This window comes from Chelonoidis abingdonii, chromosome 1 (assembly GCF_003597395.2).
Source record: "Chelonoidis abingdonii isolate Lonesome George chromosome 1, CheloAbing_2.0, whole genome shotgun sequence".
NCBI classification, from domain to species: domain Eukaryota; kingdom Metazoa; phylum Chordata; order Testudines; family Testudinidae; genus Chelonoidis; species Chelonoidis abingdonii.
Genome location: NC_133769.1, coordinates 147,689,111 through 147,714,767, shown reverse-complemented (window position 1 = coordinate 147,714,767; position 25,657 = coordinate 147,689,111). Strand labels below are relative to the sequence as shown.

The 25,657-nt window shown below is 40.7% G+C and overlaps 1 protein-coding gene across 1 annotated transcript; it reads right to left on the bottom strand.

Annotated features, from left to right (window-relative positions):
• Positions 1 to 1,963: 1,963 nt before the first annotated feature.
• On the bottom strand, positions 1,964 to 24,747 carry LOC142047361 (killer cell lectin-like receptor subfamily F member 1). The gene is made up of 8 exons (XM_075069797.1): positions 24,666 to 24,747; positions 16,926 to 17,002; positions 16,038 to 16,095; positions 13,453 to 13,542; positions 8,435 to 8,569; positions 5,372 to 5,526; positions 4,545 to 4,663; positions 1,964 to 2,132 (listed from the first exon to the last, which is right to left on the bottom strand). Exons 1-8 carry the CDS (start codon positions 24,745 to 24,747, stop codon positions 1,964 to 1,966), a joined length of 885 nt encoding a protein of 294 aa, XP_074925898.1.
• Between the last annotated feature and the right edge of the window lie 910 nt (positions 24,748 to 25,657).

Below are 25,657 nucleotides of genomic sequence, written 5' to 3'. Positions count from 1 at the left end.
ATAGAGAAGTTATTCAAACTCACTGCAGGCTCAGTTAGAAATAGAAATCCTGACCTTCTTAAAGTTAGTGGGCATTTTGCCATTGATATCACCGGGGCCAGGATTTCACCCCAGTCTCTAATGTGGTAGATCAGGTCAGATCTTTCAGATTGATTGTTCTAGCTGTGGTTATCCTGTCTCTAAGCTTTTAACTACACTCCTCTCCCAGAGGCAGGTTGTAACCTTGTTGCAATAAGGTCAGACACAAAGCAAGTATCTAATGCAACAAAGAATCTTACACAGTAATCATTTAATTAAACAAGGCTTTTTCAGAAATAATGACGACATCTATAGTATCTTGGGAATTAAACAGAACAATAACTGGGCATCTGGTGAAAACAATGTCATCTGTCTAAAAAGAAGGTGCATGTTGGGTAAGCTTTTACATAATTCAAGGAAGAAAATTAGAACACTAGATTGTCTCTCAGGAGTTTTAAATCCAATTCCCACCTCTGCCACAGACTTCTTGTGTGACCTTGGGAGAGTCATTTAATCACCCAGCTCCACAAATCTACTTAGACTCCTAACCTTCACTGAAATCAAGGGATGTTATGAGCCTAGTTTCCTATGTGGATCCGCTTTACTCTGTACTGATTAGGCATAAGCTGGAGCACTGTGTCGAGTTCTGGATGCCAAATTTCAGGAAAGATATGGACAAAATTGGAGAAAGTCCAGAAAAGAGCAACAAAATTGATTAAGGATCTGGAAGACATGACCTATGAGGGAAGATTGAAAAAATTGGGTTTGTTTAATCTGGAGTAGAGAAGACTGAGCAGGGAAATGATAACAGTTTTCAAGTATGTAAAAGGATGTTACAAGGAGGAGAGTGAAAAATTGTTCTTCTTAACCTCTGAGGATAGGACAAGAAGCAATGGGCTTAAATTGCAGCAAGGGAGGTTTAGGATGGACATTAGGAAAAACTAACTTACTGTCAGGGTAGCTAAGCACGGGAGTTGTTTACCTAAGGAGGTTATGGAATCTCTATTATTGGAAGTTTTCAAGAAGAGGTTAAACAAACACCTGTCAGGAATGGTCTGGTTCAGGGGTCAGCAACCTTCGGCATGTGCCCATCAGGGTAATTTACTGGCAGGCCGTGAGACATTTTGTTTACGTTGACCATCCGCAGGCACAGCCTCTCACAGCTCCCAGTGGTCGCGGTTTGCTTCCCGCAACACCCATTTACCAACCCCTGGTCTAGTTATTCCTTAGTCCTGCCTTGAGTACAGGGGACAGGAGTAGATGACCTATTGAGGTTGCTTCCAGTCCTACACTTCTATGATTCTATGATCTGGGCCCAAGTGCCTTAGTTCCCCATGTGTTAGAATAATATTTTTCCTGTCCAGTTAATATTGACATTTACTCACAATGTACACATAAGTCATCTTTGGGTCAGAGGAAGCAAAATGGTTCCCGCTAATGCAGCTACACCAATGGGCAGGAAATAACCTTCCATTGCATAAGAGTTTTTACTTGAAAATCTTAATAATGCAAAAGTTGAAAGTAAGCAAAAAAAAGGTATTTATGAGTCATTTCTTAATATAGAGCAGATAGTCATAGGCAATTCCATATTTATGTACCTGTCATTTGGCAATAAATCTTAAGAGAAATGGATTGGCCTAAAACAAAAAGCATTTGGAATGTGAACAGGTGAATAAAATGGGGTGAGATTGCTCTAGCTGAAGGGGGAATGGCACTGCCCTAGATTGAATGTGCTATTAGCTTATTTATCGTGCATCAATTATTATAATCGGTTTAGCTAAACATCGTCTATCCTTGGCTACCAGGAGCTACAGGGGATTACAATACAAACCTATCCCTAATGCAGCCAGTGAACAATTGACACAGGATTGCTGAATGCTATGGTTTTGGTGCAATGGTCTTATGATTATTTACATTAAAATATCACAAAGTACAAAAAAATGCGTCATCCTACAAGGGACAGTGTCTCATGTTCTGGGGTGTTCCAGGGAGTCAGTGTGGTTGCATTTTTCTTGCAGATCCATCTGTGTAAATTCGGGCATTTCTCAGGGTGTAACTTCTCCTTGTTGAAGGCAGAACAATTCTTGCCATCTCCAGTTCCATTTACCATCACCCTAAAGAGAAAACAAAAGCTGCTTACTGAGAGGTTAGCTCAGAATTTGGTACTGAATAAAAAGACAGGGAGGAGGGAAACAGGGTTTTTTACTTTTGTGTGTGTGTTTTTTTTCTTATGTGGCTAGACTGGCATATGCAGGCTCATTGCAATTCATTTGATTGGACAGAAGGGATTTTCACAGGGATTCATGGAGAGCAGACACTGGTAGGAGGAATTCAGAGGTCCTCATTTCCATGAACATTACCAACAAGAAGAGGAAAATCATTGCACAAAGGAGAAATGGTCTTAATAGTGAGGGTGCATGGAGGAGTTTTCAGCTACATAAATCCAAATATCTGATCTTCATGACAGACCAGAGGGTCAATCCAAGTTGTCCCCATCTCCAATAACATCTGGTTCACACATGGTGGGTTTGAGCCATAACCTGGAGTCCAAGTGAGATCTTCTACTAACAGCAGGCACATCAGGGTCACTTTCAAGTACTTACAGGCCTCACTTGAAGGACACTAATTGAGGCTGGTGGGACTGTGGTGACCCTGGCCATATAATACATTGATCAAATATGAACACAGAAAATCCCTACGCACTCAGCACCTTCTTAGGTCAGTGCCATTGCCAGACGTGGTTGAAAATTCTTTCAAGTTACATATTATTTTTGTACATTTTTAAACCCTTTGCATAACTGTGCCCCTGCAGTGCCCACTGCACTTCGATCTGTGTCAGTGCATCTTATTCCCCCAGCTTGAGTATTCTCACCTTGCCCAAGGCCACCGGATTTGCAAAGAAGAGAATAAAGGGATCATCAGCTTGACTTTGATGCCAAGTAAGGTCCTGTCTAGGGAGGAGGCTGCTTTGTGCAGTTGTAACTACATGAGTTTAGCTGCACTAGTACAAACCTCAGGAGTGAAATTCTGATTCCACTGAAGTCAATGGGAATTTCGGATTGCTGTTGATGTCACAGGGGTGAAGATTTTTCCTCACATGGAAGCCCCAAGGTAAACTCCACAAATACAAATCACTTTTCTTTTTCCTCTGGTGCCACATGGTTACACTAGAGCTGTGTCCAGACTGAAGTGCTTGGTCCTGTACTTTTGTTTCTATAATTTCTAATCAACAATTAATTAGCTTGATGGTACATGCTGATGTAGATACTCCATAAACACTTGTTCTTAGAGTTCAGTATAGGGGGAACAAAGACCAGAAGGAACAAATGTTTGTACAGTGTCTACACTAACATGTATAGTTGTGTAACTTTGTCATAAACAGATATTAAGGGTTAATGCCTCTTTTACCTGTAAAGGGTTAAGAAGTTCACCTAGCCTAGCTCACACCTGACCAGAGGAACCAATGGAGGAACAAGATATTTTAAAAGGAAGGAGGGAAGTTTCCTTTGTCTTGGTCAGTTTCAGTTTTGGCCAGAGTGGAAAAGATCAAGGAATCAGCCTCTTATCAGAGTAGTAAGTATTAAGGAAGGAATAAATAGGTTTATGTTTATTTTCTTTTTGTAAACTTGTCTTGGCATTAGGGGGATAATCAAATTGGGTATTCTTGTGTGTACTAAGGTTTTTGCCCAGGGGAACATCCTCTGTGTTTTGAATCTATTGTCTGTGAGATCAGCTTGTATGCTATCTCTCAGAGGATTTTCTTTTCCTTTCTTTTCTTTAATTAAAAAGTCTTATTTTTAAGAACCTGATCGATTTTTCCTTGTGTTAAGATCCAAGGGGATTGGATCTGGACTCACCAGGAATTGGTGGGGGAAAGGAGGGGGGATGGTTAAATTCTCCTTGTGTTAAGATCCAAGGGGTTGGATCGGTGTTCACCAGGAAATTGATGAAAGAAGTCTCTCAAGACTACCCAGGGAAGGGAGTTAGTACTTGGGAGTGATGGCAGCAAAACCAGATTGAAGCTGGTAGTTCAGCTTAAGGGTTCACATGCAGGTCCTCATATCTGTACTCTAAAGTCCAGAGTGGAGGTGAAACCTATGACAAACTTGAATTCAGTTAATTGGCAATCAATTAACTAAAGTTACAATGTGGCCATAACCTTAGTACAGACAAGCCCTAGAGGTTTTTCATGGGGCTGCTATACAGACCTAGCAAAACTTCTACAAAATAGCCCCAAAATGATCATGTAGATAGGGCCTAAGCAGCAATGGAATGTAGTGATTTGAAATTGAGGATCAGGCCTTCATGCAGCATCACCAGCATCATTGCTTTCTAAAGACTGTGACTATATGTGGAACAGGTCATACTGGAGACTTTGAAATCTAAGCTGGAGCTAAATATGTGCCTTCAATCACAGTACTAGCTCTGTGCTTTGGGAATTCATTAGCTGGGAGCTATGGGGTCAGAGCTGTATCTGCATTTATATTAATGTAACTTAACATTTATAGAAAGAAAAATCCACCCACAAGCTCAGCCTGTGCCCTTCTAACTGGGAGTCACCAAGCCACATCCATCTTCCCTCTTTCTCTTGAAAGTTTAATCCAATCCAGAAATATTTCTTTTCTGTTCTGGTTGCTATAAATGCCTGTGGATTAAACAGAAATACATTACACACTGATGGGGCATTTCAGCTCTGCCTCACTCTTCATGCAATCACACGCTCATTTTGAACTGAGACCGAAATACACGTGAAAGACAAGGACTCAGCCACACCAGTAACTAGTTTGGTTAGAACAGCCCTAGGGCACATGGAAATCCTTGTAGCTGCTTTTTCCAAAAATCTTGCACTTGGGAGAACATAAGAGTCACTTAAAAAACAGCCAGACTCTGAGTGAATTTCCCTCGACAGCATGAAATTCCCATTAACGGTAAAGCAAAGCCTTTCCTGCCTTAGGAGACTGCAAAAATCTCTTGATCATGCCCCCAACCTCCTCTCAGATCAGAATTTATTTTGCTTTCTACATTTGCACCTGAAGCATCTCCCCATCAGCCTTACACAGACCCAGGGAAGCCCTCTGAGTTGGTAGAGGAGCTTTTCAGTAATCGATCAGAGGACTGATCACAGCCAGAGGGAAGAAAGGCCAGGTCCTGCTCCCTCTTGGTGTCTTCCCAAGTGGGGCTCTTGTTTGTGGGGAAGTAAAGGCCCATTCACAGACAGTTTCTCAGTGAGAGCCTGCCTGGTCAGAGGTTCTGATAAAACCTAGGGTAATATTTGTGCTTTTCAGTCAAGTGTCTGAATGACATGGAGGGTTTGCTGATTGCTGGGTACTGTGTGGGATGTTCCAAGACTTACCATCTCAGCCTCATCTTCAACAACAAGCAGCTGGGATTTCCTGCCTGAACAATTTCGCATACTGGCATCCCAGATCCCCGACTGCTCTGAGAAGTAGTAACATCTCCCCCTGTGCAGCATCCACCCTGTGGGGCAGAGCAGACACTTGGTTCTTCCTGGGGGCAGGAGGGTAAAAGAAGATCATTAACCAGCATCACAAATGGTTTAATTACTCCCATCACATATTGTGGGGAAGCAAATAGCTTCCCAGTTGCCAGCAGTACATTTTGGAAAATTAAATATTCTTGGTGCAATGTCACAGCTGTCAGTTGCTCTGCATTTTACAGTGTGTCTTATATTCTTCTAATGATCATTGAATGGGTTCAATGCTCTTTTAGGGAACCATTGCTTAGAGCAATGTGAAGCTGTGCATGCTCCTGCCTTGAACTGTGAAACTGGTGCTTTTGTTTCCTGTGTGCTGCACGTTTGCCTTTCCAGGAGCCTGAAGGCAGCAGCTGCCATTTTGTTCTCAGTTACTGAGATGCAGCCTGTGACTGTTCTTGCTTGTTCGGTTGTTTTCCCTTAACCTGAAATACTGATATATACATGATCAAGTATGTGTATATATATACTTGTGTATATATATACTGGATCATAAACCAGTTCGTTTATAATCCCCGAAGGTGGATAATTCATAAGCTGACCCTATAATTCAGGGGTCGGCATACTTTGGCCCCTGGGCCATCAGGATAAGTCGCTTCGAGCGTCTGCAGGCACGGAGGTAAACCTAAGTAAGCAAAGTGTCCCGGCCTGCCAACTGCTTATCTTGGTGGGCTGGGACAGGAACTGGTGGGGAAATTTGGGGGGGGGGGGGAAGCTGAGGGTCAGGAGAGTAACCCTGTGACCACTCCCCACATCAGCCCACCCCTGGCCTGGTACCCCCACACTCTCCCCATCCCATCCCTTCTCACCTTACTTCGGGTGGGCCAGGGGAGGATGTCTCTGGCTTGGCTGGACCTGCTCCGGCAGGCTGGGCAGCGTGGCCGCAGCCTGCTGCAGCAGGCCAGACCGGGCAGCGCTGCCGCAGCATGCTGCAACGGGCTAGGCCAGGAGGCGCGGCTGCAGCGTGCTCTGGCAAGTGGGGCCAGATGGTGCAGCTGCAGTCTGCCAGCCCCGGAGCTGCAGCTGCTTCGGAGGCTGAGGGGAGAGCAGTGTGGCCTGAAGTGGAGAGACTCTGGCCCTGCCTCTTCCCTTCTGTCTCTGCTGGCTGTGCTGCCTCTCCTTGCTCCCTCTGTTGGGGGGAGTGGCTGTGTCCTACCTCTCCCTCGCTATATCCATTCATAAGCTGACCCCCTTCTCTGATGCTTCCCTTTTTTGCTAAAAAAAATTCGGCCTATGAACAAGTATATACAGTAAATCGATGACCTGAATATTGTCTTCACTTTTGAGTGTGTGTGTGTGTGTGTGTGTGTGTGTGTGTGTGTGTGTAAAAGACAGGATTTTTCTTTTTCTTTATATCTTAGTCGCTCCTAATGGCTTGAGAAAGGGTCCCTCTGAGTTGAAACATCATCCCTGCCATGAAAATCCTACAGTCTAATGTGATTAGGAGAGGATGGGGAACAACAACGAGCTAAGAGCAAGTGATGAAGCAGAGAAGTAGTCTCCTCATTGAAAAAAAGACTAGAAAAGGTAAAAATGTCACTTATGCAAATACGATCAGTTTGCAGTTAAATATAGGAGAGGGAGAATTTGAATAATCTATTCTGAGAGTAGAACAGGCTTCTTATGCCACTATTACTGAAGAATGTTACAAGAAAAAAATAGTTTTCCTACCTCTGGTGGGGAAATAACATTAAAAACATGTTTTCCACAGAAACTGGGTGTGTAGTAATGAATCTGGTGAAGGCATGGTGGGGCTGTTGTGTTGTGTCAGGCTGCTGAGTTCAGAGCGCTGAGCCAAGGCTGCACAGTGCACACACACTCAGGGAGCTGCATGTGTGTTTGCTGGCTGTTGATGTCTGGCCTGTGAGCCACAGCAGCAGAGCATTAAAGGCAGCCAGGGTGACATGGCAAGAAGTGACTCAACTTCTCACTGGTCTGCATAATTGCACCCCAAATGTCACACCCTCCCTGGGTTAGAGAGACACAGAAAATGTACTTCCTTCTAACACAGCCCTTGTCTAGGCAAAGAGGGAACGTAGACTTTAACTTGACTGGTTCAACACGTGTTAAGGGCACCGGGCCTTGTCTAGCCTAGACCTCCAGAGTGTGTTGATTAGCTTGAACATGGTACCAGTGTACTTTAGATCGTAGTCTACAGAAGGCCACAGTGAACAAGTAACTTTATTAGAATAAGGGAAGCAGTATTATCCCTAAAACTACATTCATTCTCTTTCTCTTTCACTATAGGAGCTTCAGTTTAGAACCTTCCCTAGCTCACTCCTGCTTGGCTTCCTGCTACAGAATTAAGCAAAATATTTGCATTATAAAAAATATTTAACAACAAATAACATTTATCACCTAATTATAGATCCAGGGCAATAAGGCTACATGTGTCATTTGGTAAAGTGCCCAGGCTGCCAAAGTCCTTCCCTCTCCTTGCAAAAAATCCTTGGCCTCTGGGGGTTCTTGAAAACACCAGGAAGCTGTTAGGCAGTGGTTTTCATTTGAGACCTCTTTGGAAATTTTGCAGACTACTTAGACATAGTCTGCGGACCCCCAGGGGTCCATGGACCACAGGTTGAGAATCACTGCTCTAAAGGTATCTAGTGTCATTTTTAAAAGCAACCCTGGACATTCCAATTCTATTCCAAGCACAGGGTATGTATCAATAATTATAATTACTAACTAGGAATTCTAAATATCGGTTCAAATATATCTTCAGAGCCAGATTCTGATACTCTTATTCATCCTGAGTAGCACCATCCTCTGTGAGTCATTCCGCTGATTTCAACAGGGACTGTTCATAAAGTAAAGAAGCCATATTCTGACCCATAACATTTTCAGGCTGTTATAGAAGAGGGGAGTTAACAAACAGCAGAAGGGAACACACTGCACAGTTACAGAGGGGCTGTAACGCCTCACCCTCTCTATCTTCACACAGATCGTCCATTAATCTACTGATTGCCATCCCTGTGCATGGAGATTCCTCTGAAGATGTAGTGTTTTCAGTGCAGGTTGTCCTGAGCATGGATGGACTCTTACAATTTCCCCTCCAGACTTGAATGCAAAGGAAGATAACATGGTTAACAGCAGCATCAGTAATATGCAGTCTTGGTATCTGAGGGTCAGAAAACACAGTTGGTTTACAGAGAGTATAGTCAGTGAGGAAGGCAGCTTGCAAAGGGACTAAAAATAGGTTTGTGCCTTTTTTGTTGGGTTATGATATATCAAGAAAGCCTGGTATTTTTTTCTCTTTGTTTACGTTTGATTTGTTTTCCCTGCTTGTTTCCTCCATAAGAAATTCAGGTCTTGCCTATTTTGGTGGAGAATAGTATGGTTATGACACTACATGTACTACAGCTATTTATCTGATTAATTGAAAAGAGAGATCAATTTGATTCTAACTGTCTAGAATGCAGTTTTTTCTTTTATTAGCCCCCATTTAACCTAAGCATATGAGAGTAAATCTCATTAACAAAAAAATCCAACATCCCAATCTTTAATTTAAAGGATGAGAAGCTACCTTCCTACATAGCAAAGTCAGCACAGAAATCCTCCAGCAAAAACAAGGAAGTCAAAATTGATAATCCTGATAGTTCTAAGGTAACAAACAAGCAGTAAAAAAACACTATGAACCCTTTCAGGGCTTATAGTTATTTAAATAGTTTAAAAACGTACAAAAAAATATGTAACTTGAAAAATTATTCAACCATATCTGCCAATGGCACCACCTAAGAATGTGATGAGTGCTTAGGGATTTTCTGTATTCATATCCTACCAATGAATTATGTGCACTGGGTCTCCGCAGTCCCACCACCCCAATTAGTGTCTATACCGTAAGCAGGGCTGCCTCCAGGCACCAGTGCAGGAAGCAGGTGCCTGGGCTGGCCAACAGAAAGGGGCAGCATGTCCGGCTCTTCGGTGGCAATTCGGCGGTGGGTCCCTCAGTCTCTCTTGGATCTGCTGCCGAATTGCCGCTGAAGACTGAAGCAACGGCCGTTCAGCTGCTGCTAATCGTGGCTTTTTACTTTTTTTTTTTTTTTTTGCTGCTTAAGGTGGTGAAAATACTGGAGCCGGCCGTGCCAGTGAGGCCTGTAATTACTTGAAAGTGACCCTGATGCTGCCTGCTGTTAGAAAAAGATCATACTTGGACTCCAGGTTATGGCTCAAACCCACCTGCAAACTTCCAACTTGTGTGAACCAGATATAATTGGAGAGTGGGACCACTTAGACCAGAGGGTCAACCCATCATGCTTATTTAAACCTCAAAAAGATGTAAAAAGCAGGACAACTCTTTCCCCCCCCCTTTTGTCTGTCACCTTTAAAGACTTAGTGGGGATGTAGAGTTAAACTAAAAGGAGCTCTTAGGCCAAAGAATATAATAGTCATGCTATCAGAGCATTCACAATATTGAAGACTAGTGTCGAGAGAGAAGGGGTTTAGTTTTTAACCTCATTCCCCACTATACCCCAAAGCAGAAAGAGACATACCTTTTAAGCTTCACATTCATAGAACTGCTGATTCACCAAAGCACTTATGCATGTGCTTAACTTTAATCATACACTAATGCTTCATGGAGGTCAATGGGATTTAAGAATATGTCTAAATTTAAGCATGTGCTTAAGTGCTTTGCTGAACAAGGATGCTTTGTTGGAGCTATTCAGGTGCAGAGAATGGCTACTAGGATGATCCAAGGAATGGAAAACCTACCTTATGAGAGGAGACTCAAAGAGCTTGGCTTGTTTCGCCTAACTAAGTGAAGGCTGAGGAGAGATATAGACTCATAGACTTTAAGGTCAGAAGGGACCATTATGATAATCTAGTCTGACTTCCTGCACAATGCAGGCCACAGAATCTCACCCAACCACTCCTGTAACAAACCCCTAACCTATGTCTGAGTTATTGAATATTTGTAGAATTAATCTAGTCTGACTAGTCACTGCACCAATGAACGATGGCGCATCAGAATCTCCACCCTTACCACTCCTGTACTAAACCCCCCTAAGACCTCATTGTCTGAGTTATTTGACAGTTCCTCAAAATCTGTAGGTTTCCTCGACAGTTTTTCCATTCCTTGGATCATCCTAGTAGCCTCTTCTCTTACCTGTTCCAGTTTTGAATTCATCTTGCTTAAACTGGGATGACCAGAAACTGCACACAGTATTCTAGCATGAACGGTCCTTTCACCAGTGGTCTTTGACTATATACTGGTAAATTAAACCTATTAACTCATCTCTTATCTTTGCTAGAAATCTACTCCTTGCCTGATGCATCCTAAAACCGCCATTAAAGCTTTTTTTACATGGCCAATATCACATTGTGTGGTCTCGATTAAGTCATTCCTGTGATCATACCAAATACTCGCGATGGTTCTTTCTCCTGCCTCTGTTACTCCATACGAACTGATGTGTCCCCAATTATATAAACATATAATTCTTGTTATTAATCCACTAACCCTTGCAATGACGCTTGCACTTTTTAACTATTAAATTTCCTCCTTCCATTACTATTACTCCAGTTTACTTCAGCTAATGGGTCATCCCAGATCCATACCTGTATGACTCTCCTTGGCATCCGCGGTCCTTCTCTCGTGTTAGCTCAATACCTCCCAGCTTGGTGTCATCTGCAAACTTTAATTAGCACATTCCCACTTTTTGTGGGCCAAGGTCAGTAAATAAACAAAAATAATAATAAGATTGGGTCCCAAAAATCTCATCCCTCTGAGTTGAACTCCGCAAGCACTCAGCCTAAGCCTGTAACCCTTCTTCCGAGCCTTGGACAGTTCACCTTTACATTTATTACCCCGTTGTAGTCTCCCCTTTAAACCAGTTCTTACCCTACCTTTCAATTTGTCATATACGATCCCCCATAGCTTTTCCTTCGCAATAATTTCTCCTATGTGGAAACTGTGTTCATAATGCCTTTACTGAAAATTGAAGGTAAATGTAGATTCCATTGCGTTTCCTCCTGTGCTAAAACAATCTTGTGGTTACTTGCTTCCTCTGTCTAAAAATCTTACATTCTCAAAGAAGGGAGATAGGTTTGGCATGATCTATACACTTTTGTAAAACCATGTGTATTTCTGTCCCAATACCCAGTTTAGCTCAAGCATCCTAAACATACTTTCTCCTTGCAAATATTTTCCAAGACGCTTATACTACTACCAGATGTCCAAACTAACAGACCACATTGTACTCGGAATCACTCTTTTTCCCTTTCTTCAAAATAGGAACTATGTTAGAATTCTCCACGTCGTTGGTACCAACCGCCCTGATGTTTACTGATTCATTAAAATTCTTGGTAATGGCCGCGCAACTTTCGATTGTGTCGGTTTTCCTTAATATTTTTGATGAAGATTATCGGGCCCTCCGATTGTTGTCCCATTAAGCTGTATCACAGTTGGCTCTACCTCGATGTGGTAATATTTTAACCTTCCATGTTCTGCATCTGCCATTTGTGTCATCCTTACCATTATTCCTAAGATCATCTCATTAGCCTCATTAAAGGACTGAGGCAAAGATATTTGTTTATGAATAGTGGGGCAATCATGCCAGATATCCTTAACCTCCATCCATTCCTTCAGGGGTTTAGCGGTCCCACTTCTTCTTTCTTGTTTTTCTTCTTTATTTAATATGGCTATAGAACTTACTGTTGGTTTGTAATTCTCTCTTTTGCCAAGGTCCAACTTACATGGCCTTTTTGGCCTTTGCTCACTTTATCCCTTTACCGTGTTCTGACCTCAATAAGGTAGCTTTCCTTGCTGTCCTTCCCATCTTCCACTCCTTGTAGGCTTCTGCTTTTGTCTAATCACTCTCTTCTGAGATGTCTATGGTCTTACAACTCCCTGCCTATGATTTTTCCCCTTTCTTGGGGATGCAGGAGCGTCTGATATTCTGCAACTTTGACTTGATAGTAATTCCAGGCCTCCTCCCCTTTTAAATCCCCAAGTTTCTTACAGCCCAACCCAACATCCCTAATCTAATTCCTTAATTGCTTTAAAAGTTAGCCCTTTTGAAATCAAAACATTCCAGAAACATCTGCAGTGAAACACCACAAAAACATCCAGAAAAACTGAGCTATGTATCTCCTTGCTAGCACTTGTCCTCCAGTCTTTATCTGGGAAGTTAAAGTCTCCCATGATCACACAATTCCCGTTAGTGTTTACTTCATTAAAAACATTAAAGAGGTCTCTATCCATATCCGGATCAAATCCCGGCGGTCTGCAGCACACCCCAAGCACTGTCTCAGGGGAGGCTCTAGTAGTTTCTTTCCCAATGTGATTTTTGCCCAGACAGACTCTGTCTTATCCATTCCATCACTTCTTATTTCTTTACAGTTAATCTTATCATTGATATACAATGCTACTCCACCACCATTGCCTTTATTTCTATCTTTCCTAAACAGCACAAAGCTTTCAATGCCTGTACTCCAGTCATGACTACTATTCCACCATGTTTCTGTTATCCCTATAATATCCGGTTTCACTTCCTGCACCAGTAATGATGGTCCCTTTTGGGCTTAAAGTCTATGAGTCTACACCAGTTAATAATCTGCTCAAGGAAATTAAACAAAGAAAACTACCTTACGGTCCAGTGTCACAAAGTCAAGACTCGCAATTTAATCTTATGAATATAGAAATTAAAAAGTTAATTTTCTCATAGGTCACTGAAATCCCCCACAGAGCACATATACAGTATCTCTGATTACTAGATAGTTTGTTAACTATTCACCTTCATAAATATCCTATGGGTGAAATAATAGTAAATGTCACTGTGGAAACATTAATATTTGAATTTTTTGATTTATGTGTTTAACTTGTTGCCCATAATATTGCATTAATCTCAGTTATTTTTTACATGTAATATACTTTTGGTGAAGTTTAAACATGCACATAGCTGAATGAATGAAGCAAAAGTTGTCATCTGGAAAGTGGCACTCACAAAAAGTAATTAGAACAGCCAGGAAAACCAGTGAGATAAGCCCCAGGACTAGAGCAACATAGAACCAGCTTGAACACTGGGATCTAGGACCTGCAAAAAAGAAAACAAAAGAGTTGCTTTGGAGGAAATTGCAATTTAAGCCCTCATATTGGTAGCATGTGCAAGCATTGCCACATTGGCTTCAGATATAAGTCAGTTTCTAATTTGGTGCTGAGATAGAAGTATTTTTAGACTGTCAATTTCTAAGTGAAAGGAAACATCTTTATTTATTAGCATTTTACACCCACTTTGCACAGGTGTAAATGGAGGCACAAAGGGCATGATAGGGAGAATCAGACTCTGGGAGAAGGACCTTGGAGTGAATGTTTCCCAGGATGACTGGGACCCCGAGGAACTCAGTTGCTTCCTATGACAGGATCATAGCATTGGCAGTAGAAGGGAATGCTGTAAATGTCACAGATAATAAAATACTATATGAAAATTCATTCAGCCCATATGATGAGGACCATTCACACATAGCTTTCTTCCATGTAGCGGGAAGGGGAAGGGATCAGTTGTTTCTGTGGCACTGTGATTTTTGGCAAGTTGGATGCGGGGCTGGGGGATACATTATTCGCATACCAGATAACACATCCCCAGGTTGAACCACCCTTCCTATTGTCCCCTCTGGAGAGAATCGCTGCTCTTTTAGGTAAGTCCTAGTAATGAAGTGCCAATGGAACCACACATCCAGAGAACTAGGGAACGGTGTACAGGAGGGGACAAGGACCACAACACCCTGAACCTCTGCTTCAGAGAGAGATCCTGAGATATGCATCAAGTAGTGGGCTTTGGGGGATGAATTCTCTTCTTTTTCCCTTAGGGGTGTAAACTTGCCATCCCACCAATGGGACTCCTCAGAAAAATGTCCATGAAGAGTTGCTGTGAAGTTTTCCTCCCCTAATGTCTAACCCTCGTTTCTTCAGAAGGATGTGCTGTGGGGTCATTATTATTTGGACTGAAAACAGGTTCATATGACTATGTAGAAAGGATAATGGTCTCACCCTGAAGTCTTTGTTAAAGTGAAGTTGAGGTTGAAGGTTCATATCAGAGCATTGAGAGTCCTTCACTTAGGACAGAAGAATCCCATGCATTGCTACAGACTACGGACCAAGTGGCTAGGCAGCAGTTCTGCAGAAAAGGACATAGGAGTTGCAGTGGACGAGAAGCTGGATATGAGTCAACAGTGTGTCCTTGTTGCCAAGATATCTAACAGCATTTTGGGCGGTATAAGTAGGCGCATTGTCAGCAGATCAAGGGATGTGATCATTCCCCTCTATTCGACATTGGTGAGGCCTCATCTGGAGTACTGTGTCCAGTTTTGGGCCGCACACTACAAGAAGGATGGAAAAATTGGAAAGAGTCCAGCAGAGGGCAACAAAAATGATTAGGGGGCTGGAGCACATGACTTATGAGTAGAGGCTGAGGGAACTGGGATTATTTAGTCTGGAGAAGAGAAGAATGAGGGGGGATTTGATAGCTGCTTTCAACTACCTGAAAGGGGGTTCCAAAGAGGATGATCTAGACTGTTTTCAGTGGTATCAGATGACAGAACAAGGACTAATGGTTGCAAGTTGCAGTGGGGTAGGTTTGGGTTGGATATTAGGAAAAACTTTTTCACTAGGAGGGTGGTGAAGCACTGGAATGGGTTACCTAGGGAGGTGGTGGAATCTCCTTCTTTAGAGGTTTTTAAGGTCAGGCTTGACAAAGCCCGAACTGGGATGATTTAGTTAGGAATTGGTCCTGCTTTGAGCAGGAGGTTGGACTAGATGACCTCCTCAGGTCCCTTCCAACCCTGATATTCTATGATTCCATGATTCTAAAGGGGCACTCACCTCTGAGCAGCTTGGTGTGGTACCATGGGCCCTTTCTCACCCCTGGTGCTCCCTATAGGCTGCAGGAAAACCTTGATGGGTTTTCAGTGGTTTGGTACTCTGGCCAAGTCACAAAATTGAAATGAACCCCTTGTGGGGTATTAAAGATTCCAGTAAACAAGCAGGCTATTTGCCCTCACTAGGATCTTCAACCTGGCTCCGGGTCCTTTAATCATTCAGGCTTGCAATTAAGCCCTGCCCCCTTCTTGGGGTTTACACTACTTTACCTGTGGTTGATGGAGGAACCCAGGCCACCCACTGCTCTGGTTTCCAGCTCAGGGATTCTACAACCAGCAGCCACATATCGCTCTCCTCAGTCCTTCACTGATGTTTCCTTGGGCCTCTTCCCACCTGGCCCTTTTATCTCCAGCCCTATCTCAGCTCCAGCGTCCCCAGGTCCTTCTCCCTCTGTGATCCCAGCTATGCAAATTCAGCCCAGCATGAATGCTGTTTGATTGCTGGGCTACTCCAGCCAGATACAAACCCACTCCTTCCCTCCTCCACTTCCAGCCAGGAGCTAAACTGCTAAAGCCAGGCAGCCCTTTTTATTTGGGCCAGCACGGCCCCTGATTGGCTACTGCTAGCCCCTTTTGCCCTTGGAGGACCAGGTCTCTGTTGTTTCCAAAATGGCTGATTCAGAGAGTCCTCTCTAGGCAAGCTTGTAGAAGTCACCTTCACTGCTGTTCTTCTCCCAGCTCGCTACTTCTTGGGGTAGGGGTAGTATGGAGGACTGTGGAGGACCCAACAGGGAGCCACAATGACTGAATGCACCCTGTCACAATATGTCCACCTTACAAAAGTGTTCTAGTTATAACACAAACCCAAAGATTAGAAACCCAGGAAATTCAGGGTTGAGGTTGCATTTCCACAACAAGCCACAGTCACACTCAGATAACCACCAAGTCTCTAACCCTGCCTCCATACAGTGTCACAATGTAGTATTCTTACAATGTTCACTTTGTAGTTCAGTTTAATGTATTCTGTGGGCCATCTGACCTGCACTCAGTGCTGTTCAGGACAAGGAGGTGGGGTAAAGATGGCTTACAATACATATAGTAGGTGAAACTCTGCGTATAAGATGGTCTCACCAGGGTAACTGTGGCCAATCAGGCACTGGGAGTGTTGCTGCAATGGAGCAAATGAGTTGTGACTTTGATAAGGCTGCATAATAAACAAGGTGCTTAGATGTCTAGAGTCTGAACAGCAGTAAACCAAATCCCTGTCCAATACATTATATTGATTGATTTGTGAATGTTCTCATTAAAAATCAGTTTTATTTTAAGGCACTTCCCTTCTCCCATTTCTCAGAAACAGAGCACAAAAGAATTTCAGAAAATCAGAAAATGCCAATTTAAAATACTTTTAAAACTGTGTTCACTACAGAGCTGTTCCAGGGCTCATTAAGCCAGTGAATAGACATGTCTCTATTTAAAATGTTGAAATAATTTCTATACATGATTTATAATTTAGAGATTCTCAGCAATATTGTTTTTACAGTTTTCTAACATAATAAAGAATAAATTTCTAATAACTAAAAATGCCACCCCAATAAATACCCACAATACCAGAAGGGGAAGTCTCTGATCTGCTGGTCCTCTCAGATTTACGATGCACACGCAGTTCAGCATATGTGATCCCTGTAAGGAGCAAGGAAATGCTGGCAATGTTGGATATGTGAACCATTAAACAAAGACATCATTACAAGAATCAGTCTATCTGCCAAGTGCACATGTTCCCTATGGTGCTGGCTCTGCTTCATTACTGCTAGAAACAATGGGCTAGATTATACTTGAGACTACACGTCTATGCAGAGGAGTAATGGGGGAGTAAGATTCTGCCTTACATCCCTGTATGAACTACCTGAATCTTGGAACAGGTAGAAAAGGGGGGGGAGGGGGGGAAGAATGGGTGGATCCTTGGCTCTGTCCACAACAAACTGGCTGACACAGTTGAGTCAACTCAGGGGGAGTCACAAATTGTGCTGGTATACGCCAGCATAAAATTACCACCCCCTTGGAGTAAAGGGGAAGCAGAGAGAGAATTGTGCCTCAGAGAAATGTCTGGTTTCAGAGTAGCAGCCATGTTCGTCTGTATCTGCAAAAAGAACAGGAGTACTTGTGGCACCTTAGAGACTAACAAATTTATTTGAGCATAAGCTTTCGTGGGCTACACCATACTTCATCGGATGCATACAGTGGAAAATACAGTAGGAAGATATATATGTATATATACACAGAGAACATGAAACAATGGGTGTTACCATACACACTCTAACGAGAGTGATCAGTTAAGGTGAGCTATTACCAGCAGGAGAGAAAAACCTTTTTGTAGTGGTAATCAAAATGGTCCATTCAGCAGCTACAGAAGTTGTGAGGAACAGTGTGTTGTTGTGTGTGTGTGTGGGATGTGGAAATAAACATGGAAACTTTTATTTTGTGAATGCCATCCACACCAGTCTTATTATTAAGCCTAATGTTATAAGTGTCCATTTTGCAAATTTATAATTCCAATTCGCAGATTCTCGGAGTTTGTTTTCGAAGTTTTTTTGTGTAATGATTGTGAACTGTGTAGGTCTGTAACGAGTGACCAGGGATGAAATTGTCCCGACTTGGTTTGAGTTATAATTCTTGAGTCTGACTTGTGTCCATATATTTTAACAAGGAGATGTCTGGTTTGCCAATGTACATATGGCGAGGGACATTGCTGGCACATGCTGGCATATATCAACATTGTGGAAGATGGAGGTGAACAAGCCTCTGATGAGTCAGCTGATGTGATGAGGTCTAGTGGTCCCTGAATAGATATATGGACAGAGTTGGCAACGGGCTTTGTTGCAAGGATAGATTCCTGGGTTAGTGTTTTTGTTGTGTGGACTGTGGTTGCTGGTGAGAATTTGCTTCAGGCTGGGGAGCTGTCTGTAAGCAAGGACTGGCCTGTCTCCCAAGATCTGTGAGAGTGATGGATCGTCCTTCAGGATAGGTTGTAGATCCTTGATGATGTGCTGGAAAGATTTTAGTTGGGGGCTGAAGGTGACAGTTAGTGGTGTTCTGTTACTTTCTTTGTTGGGTCTGTCTTGTAGTAGGTGACTTCTGGGTACTCTTCTGGCTCTGTCAATCTGTTTCTTCACTTCAGCAGGTAGGTATTGTAGTTGTAAGAACGCTTGATAGAGATCTTGTAGGTGTTTGTCTCTGTCTGAGGGGTTGGAGCAAATGCGGTTGTATTGTAGAGCTTGGCTGTAGATAATGGATCGTGTGGTGTGGTCTGGATGAAAGCTGGAGGCATGTAGGTAAGTACAGCGGTCAGTAGGTTTCCAGTATAGGATGGTGTTTATGTGACCATCACTTATTAGCACTGTAGTGTCTAGGAAGTGGATTTCTTGTGTAAACTGGTCCAGGCTGAGGTTGATGGTGGAGTGGAAATTGTTGAAATCATGGTGGAATTCCTCAAGGGCTTGCTTCTTTTCCATGTGAAACATCATAGCTTCCTGGCTACTCCTGGTAGCTTATGCACCAACCTTTTTGCAGGGCTATGTCACTAGTGGGTATTAGACACTGAATATTACACTAATCCAATGTCAGGGACTGGATAGATTAGGTAGAGGTGGTCAAACATTAATTGTCAAAACATTTTTCAGTGAGAAATGGGTTTCTGAAATTTCAGTTTTTGTCAAAAGATTTAAAGTTTCCATTAAAAAATGAATCTCACAAAACTAAATATTTTTCTTTTTTTGCCAAAAAACACCTTCCCCCTCCCCCCTGTCAAAATTGCAAAACATTTTGACAAAAAGTTTTGTTTTCTTTGAAATCTTTTGTGGAAACAAAATACATTTTTTGAACTAGGTCTAATATTATGTCCTGTCAGGAAAATTCAATACCAAAAAACCCCACGTGATTAGCACATGATATCATAAATAATGAGTTTAAATTTGATACTTCTTTAATCCAGTTTTCAGATAGTATATCTAAAGCATTTGTTTCCAATCTATGTAGACTGAGAGGTATCAAATCTTATCATGGGTGATCTCAATACCTTTTTGCTTTGTTCCTTGTCCCAGCTCCCCGCCCTCTCCCTGCAGTCCAATTCAGACCTGAATTTGGTGGCAACTATCTTGAAAAGAACCAGTAAATATGTACACTTACAACTTGAAACTGTAACTATAAAATGTTATGGAGCATCAAACCCTATCTGTAGAGTCGCCTGAGATATTAGCTGCTGAAACTTGAGCAGGATATTAAAATGGTAGCCAAAATAACTCAACTTTAAAGCATGCATGTACTTCAGTTATTAATCATTATTTCAACATTTTTCTGGGTCACCAGATGTTACCTTGGTAAAACATCTTATTAGTTTTACAGAAGGTAATATTTGCATCTTTGCCCCACTCAGCAAAGAGTGAGATATAAGATGAGGCTTGTGTTACTGCTGTCATGGGTAGTTCATGTTTTTTATAAGAATACTGTGAATTTAAAGTGGGATTCCACTTCTGAATAAAAAATGCTGGTTGATGACAAAATGAATTCTTCTGGTTTTTTTTGCTGAGCCAACACAATTCAGAGGGAGATCCTGCTGTTTATTCCTTTCAAGAGACTAGTTAACTAATTCCAATTAATTACACATGTGAAAACCGTTGACTGTTATGTGAGTGCGTAAGTGTTGCTGAGGGCAGAATTTGATCAGCAGAAGTGGTAATGATGCATGAGAAGGAAAGGTAATGATACATGACCTTCAGATAAGCAGTCTAGCAGTTAGAAAAAACATCCAAGCACATTTGATCTGTAGAGTGTTTAATCTGAACTATTCAGACTTTTTACAAAGGTAAATACCACAAGAAAAATATTGGGAAAATGGTTAATAAATGAGGCACATCTACGCTATTTGGTCCTCTGTGCTGTGACTTAGTGGGTGTACAGACATTTTGCTGTTTGTTTTATTCTTTCTTAACTGATTAGTCCAATAAAATGTAGAAATATGCACATTTATATTTATTATATATAACTATAATTAAATAATTTTTCTAAAAAAAAAAGTGCAGTTAAGTATGTTTTTCAAATGCTATTGGTCCCAGAAGAATTATACAGATATAATTATTGTACAGAAGAGGTAACTCTGATAGTATTTGCAGGAAGACGTTGTTCAAATACATATTTTACTTAAAATCTGAATATTGTTTTATGGTAAAGAAATAATGGAGGCTTGTAAATTTTAAAATTCAGTTGCTGTATAAATAGGAAAACTCATTTAACTATATTGACTTAGAAAAGCTGTAAATATTAAAAAAAAATCCCTCCATCTCCAAATAAATACACATTACTTTTTTTAAATATTAAACACAACTTATCTGGCTGTATGAAAAAAGTGACTCTGTATCGTGGAAACAGAATTTTTCCCAGATAAGTTCATTGTCTGTACTTAAAGAAATCTACATAAAAGAACACTGAAGTTAGAATGCGAAGCCTGCAGAAATCAGCAGATGGCGAAGTCCAGGTTATCCCTACAACCTGAATTCTACCAGCTCCAACATACCCTTCTGTGGCATATAAAAGAGCCCTATCTCACCAGATACAGATCTTCGCAGATAATATGCCACATATTAAAAGTGAAATTCCACTCAACTTTGTTATACATGCATATGCAAATCCAATGGAGTACTGCAATATTTTTTTCTATTAAATGGAAATTTCCAGTCAGTGTATATACAGAAACATGTGGAGTGTCAATGCAACTTTGGCAGATCCTTAGTTTTGTAGATTCATAGATTTTTAGACCAGAAGGTAGCATTATGATCATCTAGGCTCATCTCCTATATAACACTGGCCATATAATTTCACATATTAATTCCTATATCAAAGCCCGTATCTTGTGGTTGAGCTAGCATATTTTTAGAAAGACATCCAATCTTGATCTAGAGACTTCAAGTGATGGAAAATCCACCACAGCTCTTGGTAAATTGTTTCAGTGGTTAACACCCTCACTGTTTAAAATCTGCACCTTATTTCTGGTGTCAGTTTAATCAGCTTAAACTTTAAGCCATTGGATCTTGCTATGCCTTTGTCAGCTACAATAAAAGGCCATCTATTGTCAGAAATCTTCTCCCCATGTACTTGTATACCATGATCAAGTCATGCTTAGTCTTTTCTTCCATAAACTAAGTAGATTGAACTTTCTAAGTGTTTCACTGTAAGGCAGGTTTTCCAGACCTCAGATTATTCTTGTAGTTCTTTTCTTAACACTTTCCAATTTTTCAACATTCTTCTTAAAATGTGGACATCAGAATTGGACACTGTATTCCAGTAATGGTCTTACCAATGCTGTAAAAAGAGATAATATTGCTTCTCAACTTCTACTCAACATTCCGCTGCTTACACATCCAAGAATAGTGTTGGTCCTCTTAGCCACAGCATCTCACTGGATGCTCATGTTCAGCTGGTTATCTACCATTACCCGTATAAGTCTTAGAGTCACTGCTTTCCATAAGTTTGTTAGTATCTAAGGTGCCACAAGTACTTCTTGTTCTTTTTGCTGATACAGACTAACACTATGTAACTCTGAAACTGTCATCCTAAGGGTGAGCTACATTATTTGTTCCTAAATGTATGACTTTGTATTTGACTGTATTAAACACATGAGCCCAGATAAAGGTATTTAGGTGCCTAATTCCCACAGATTTCAATGGGAATTAGAAACACCTAAATATCTTTTAGGCTATTGGCCACATTGTTCGTATGCATCCAGCTTATCAAGTGATCCGGATCAGTTTTTAATTATGAGGACAGTTATTATTCACCACTCCACAAATGTGTGTCACTTGCAACCTTTACCAGGAATCATTTTATGTTTTCTCCCAGATCATTGACAAATATATTGAATAGCACTGTGCCAAGAACAGATCTTTGGGGCACTTCACTAGAACCCTCCCCCACTTTGGATTATCATATAGCAAAAAACACCGTGCACACAGAAAACATTTTTTAAAACCCTCATAACTTGGCCAAACCAAAACCAATTTTCCTCAAACAGCTATGTCCCTTCCAAATTTCAGTACTCTTCTAATGAGTCACCTCTTGTGACTCTTCTAATGAGTCACAAAAGGTGTTTAAAAAAATTGTTTGCAGAAAATCTCCATTTTCTTCCACCTTTTTTGCACTTAAAAATGGCTCACCTCTTTTCTTTTTTTTTTTTTGGAAACTTTCAAAAAATTTTCCTTCTTAACTGAGAGCTTGTGTACCAAATGTCAGCCAAAATATTCAAACTTTAGGGTAGGGATAATTGAACTTAGTAGCACACATTCTGATTCAAATATTAGCATATATTCAATGGATTCAGAATTGGCTAACAGAAAGATCTATTTGTAAATGGGGAATGACCATCAAATGGAAGTGTTCTGCAAGACTGGTACTGACACTATTCAATATTTTTATCAATGACTTAGAAGTAAAATTGAGGGAATGGTAAATAATGATGAAGCAGTCATACAGAGTGATCTGGATTGCTTAGCAAAATAAATATGTTTTAGTACACTCAAATGCAAGTTCATAAATCTAGGAACAAAGAATATCGTTCATACTCACTCAGCAATTCTGAAAAAGATTTAGTGGTCAGTAGATAAGCAACTCAACATGAACTCCCAGTGCAATGCAGTGGGGGAAAGGACTAATACTATCCTTGCATGTATAAACTGGGGAGTATTGAGTAGGAATAAGGAAGTGACTTTAGCTCTGGGTACAGGGTTGGGAAGATCACCACTGGAATACTGCATCTAGTTCTGGTGTCCACATTATAAAAAGGATATTGAAAAATTGTAGAGGATGCAGAGAAAAGTCACAAAAATGATTCAAGGGCTGGAGAAAATGCCTTACAATCAGAAACTTAAAGAGCTCTATCTGTTCTTCTCACAAAGAAGACTGAGAGGTGACTTGATTACAATGTATACGAACCTTTATAGGAGGAAAATATTAAAGGGCTCTTTAATTTAGCAAAGAAGGGCATAACAGGAACCAATGGCTGGAAGCTGAAGCCAGAAAAAGTTAAATTAGAAATAAGGCCCAATTTTTTGTAACAGTAAGGGCAAATAATCACTAGAACAAACTACTAATGGAAGTAGTGGATTCTCCAGCTTTTTCTTCATATGAAAACCGGATGCCTTTTGGTAGGCAAAGAGTTATTCAGCTCCACAGAGGAGTAACTGGTTGAAATTCTGTGGCTTTTGTTATATAAGAAGTCAGACTAATAATAATAACCTAGCCTTGTAGCATATATTATCGCTTTTCTATTTGTACATGCAATTAAGATAAATTAAATGAAATTTAAATTATGAGAAATAGTTTTTGTAAATATATATCAAAATATTGTTTCTACCATTCGGGTACATTAAATCAGAACTCAACAATCAAGAATCAAACTAGATAGTAAATATATTATTTATTCTAGTAATACAGACTGTAAAATGATTACGTCATTGGTTGCTAATATAATTAATTAATAGCTGTTGTACCCTGAAAACATTATGAAATAACCAACTTACTCTGAACACTATGTATTTCATATTTACTTTTAATCATTGTAACATATGTTAGTGGCAGTCCATAATTTTCACAAAATGTACTGAAGAATGAATTCATCAATTGTTTTCAAGTGCTGGGAATATTATTCACAAAGGAATATTGTCAAAGTCAGCTCTTTCCCCCTAATATCCACTTAAACTTTTGTCTTTTATGATAAGCATGTGATATGTTAACAGATTTGATAGTTTGGTTATGGGAAAGTCATTATTTAAAAAATAAATATAAAAGGACTGTGGTCAAATGGGGTCCATTTGGTGCCTTCCTTGCAGCAGCAGTGGCTGAACTTTCAACTTTTTGTGATTTTGGGGGGATTGTATGCAACCATTTTGCAAGAATTAGCACATTGCAGACATGGTCAAATGCAATAATTGGCCTTTCAGGCTAGCTAATTGTTCAGATCATGGCTTACTTAAGCCATAGTAACCCTCTGATCAGACTACGACATTTAAAAAATAAACTATTGTTATAATTTAGCAAAAAGTATATTTTATTCTGTTATTAGAAACTCTGGGCCAGATCCTCAGCTGGGGTAAATGAGCACAACAACACTGATTTCAACGAAGCTTTGCTGATTGTATCTTCTAAGGATCAGGCACGCTGTGTGTGCAATTTTGTCCTCATATACATTGGCTTCACTGACAAAATGTCGTCACAATTATTTAAAGTTTTTTAAAATGGCATTTTTTAAAGAAAAGACAACATGAAAATATGAATTTGATATCTATTAAGAATATTTTACCTGGATTTGAAGTCGGAGGAGCAATACTTGATCTTCCTCTGGGTAAAATCTTTACATCTGTGTATGTGACCTGGTTTGCCATTGGTGATAAAAGTCTGTCTGAGTGTTGGAAAGAGCTGCTTAACAGAGTGGGTTATATCCTGCATTAATCTCACGTGCCTCCACAGACACACACACACAGTATGATGGGTCTAGGGAAGGTTAAAAAAAAGTTATTTCTGTTAAATGTGGCTTCACAGCTTCCTCTCACTGGGCACTTTTTAGGCATCATTATGCCTTTTGCAATGTGAGATCGTGCCTTTCGGATAAAACATAAATGACTAAAAGTAGAAAAGGTTTTGGGTATGGGGGGGTTAATCTTGGGGAAACACTTTTTTTGGTCACAATGTAATAAGTTGTCTGGGGGCTTGTCTACACAAGGACTTATCTACACACAAAAGTAGTACCACTTTAATTATATTATATACATAAAACTACAACGCCCCAAGGATAAATGCAGTTATATAGGTATAAAGGTGTTCTATATTGGTACAGATATTCCCATTCAGGAAAGTGAATAAACTATACCAGTATAAGGCACTTTTAACTGGGGCGGGGGGACCGCAAGCAGAAGGCATGGGGAGGAATCCCAACTTGCTCCGGCCTAGGCCCCCACGAAAGCTTAATCCGCCTCTGCTTGTATCTGTTCCTACTCAATTTAAATGATCCCAAATAAACGATTAAACTGAACTAAGAGTGTCCACACAGTATTTTGCGCTAGTTTAATTAAATTAGTGTAAAATCAAATCTTTCTTTAAACCTGTGCAGTACTGCACATCAACAAATCTTAAGATTCTGTAGAATTTCAACCTTTTGTGTTACAGAAACCCAGTATTGTATGATGAAATACTGTGAAATAATCTGGAACTATATTATCATAGAATCATAGACTTTAAGGTTAGAAGGGACCATTATGATCATCTAGTCTGACCTCCTGCATAACGCAGGCTACA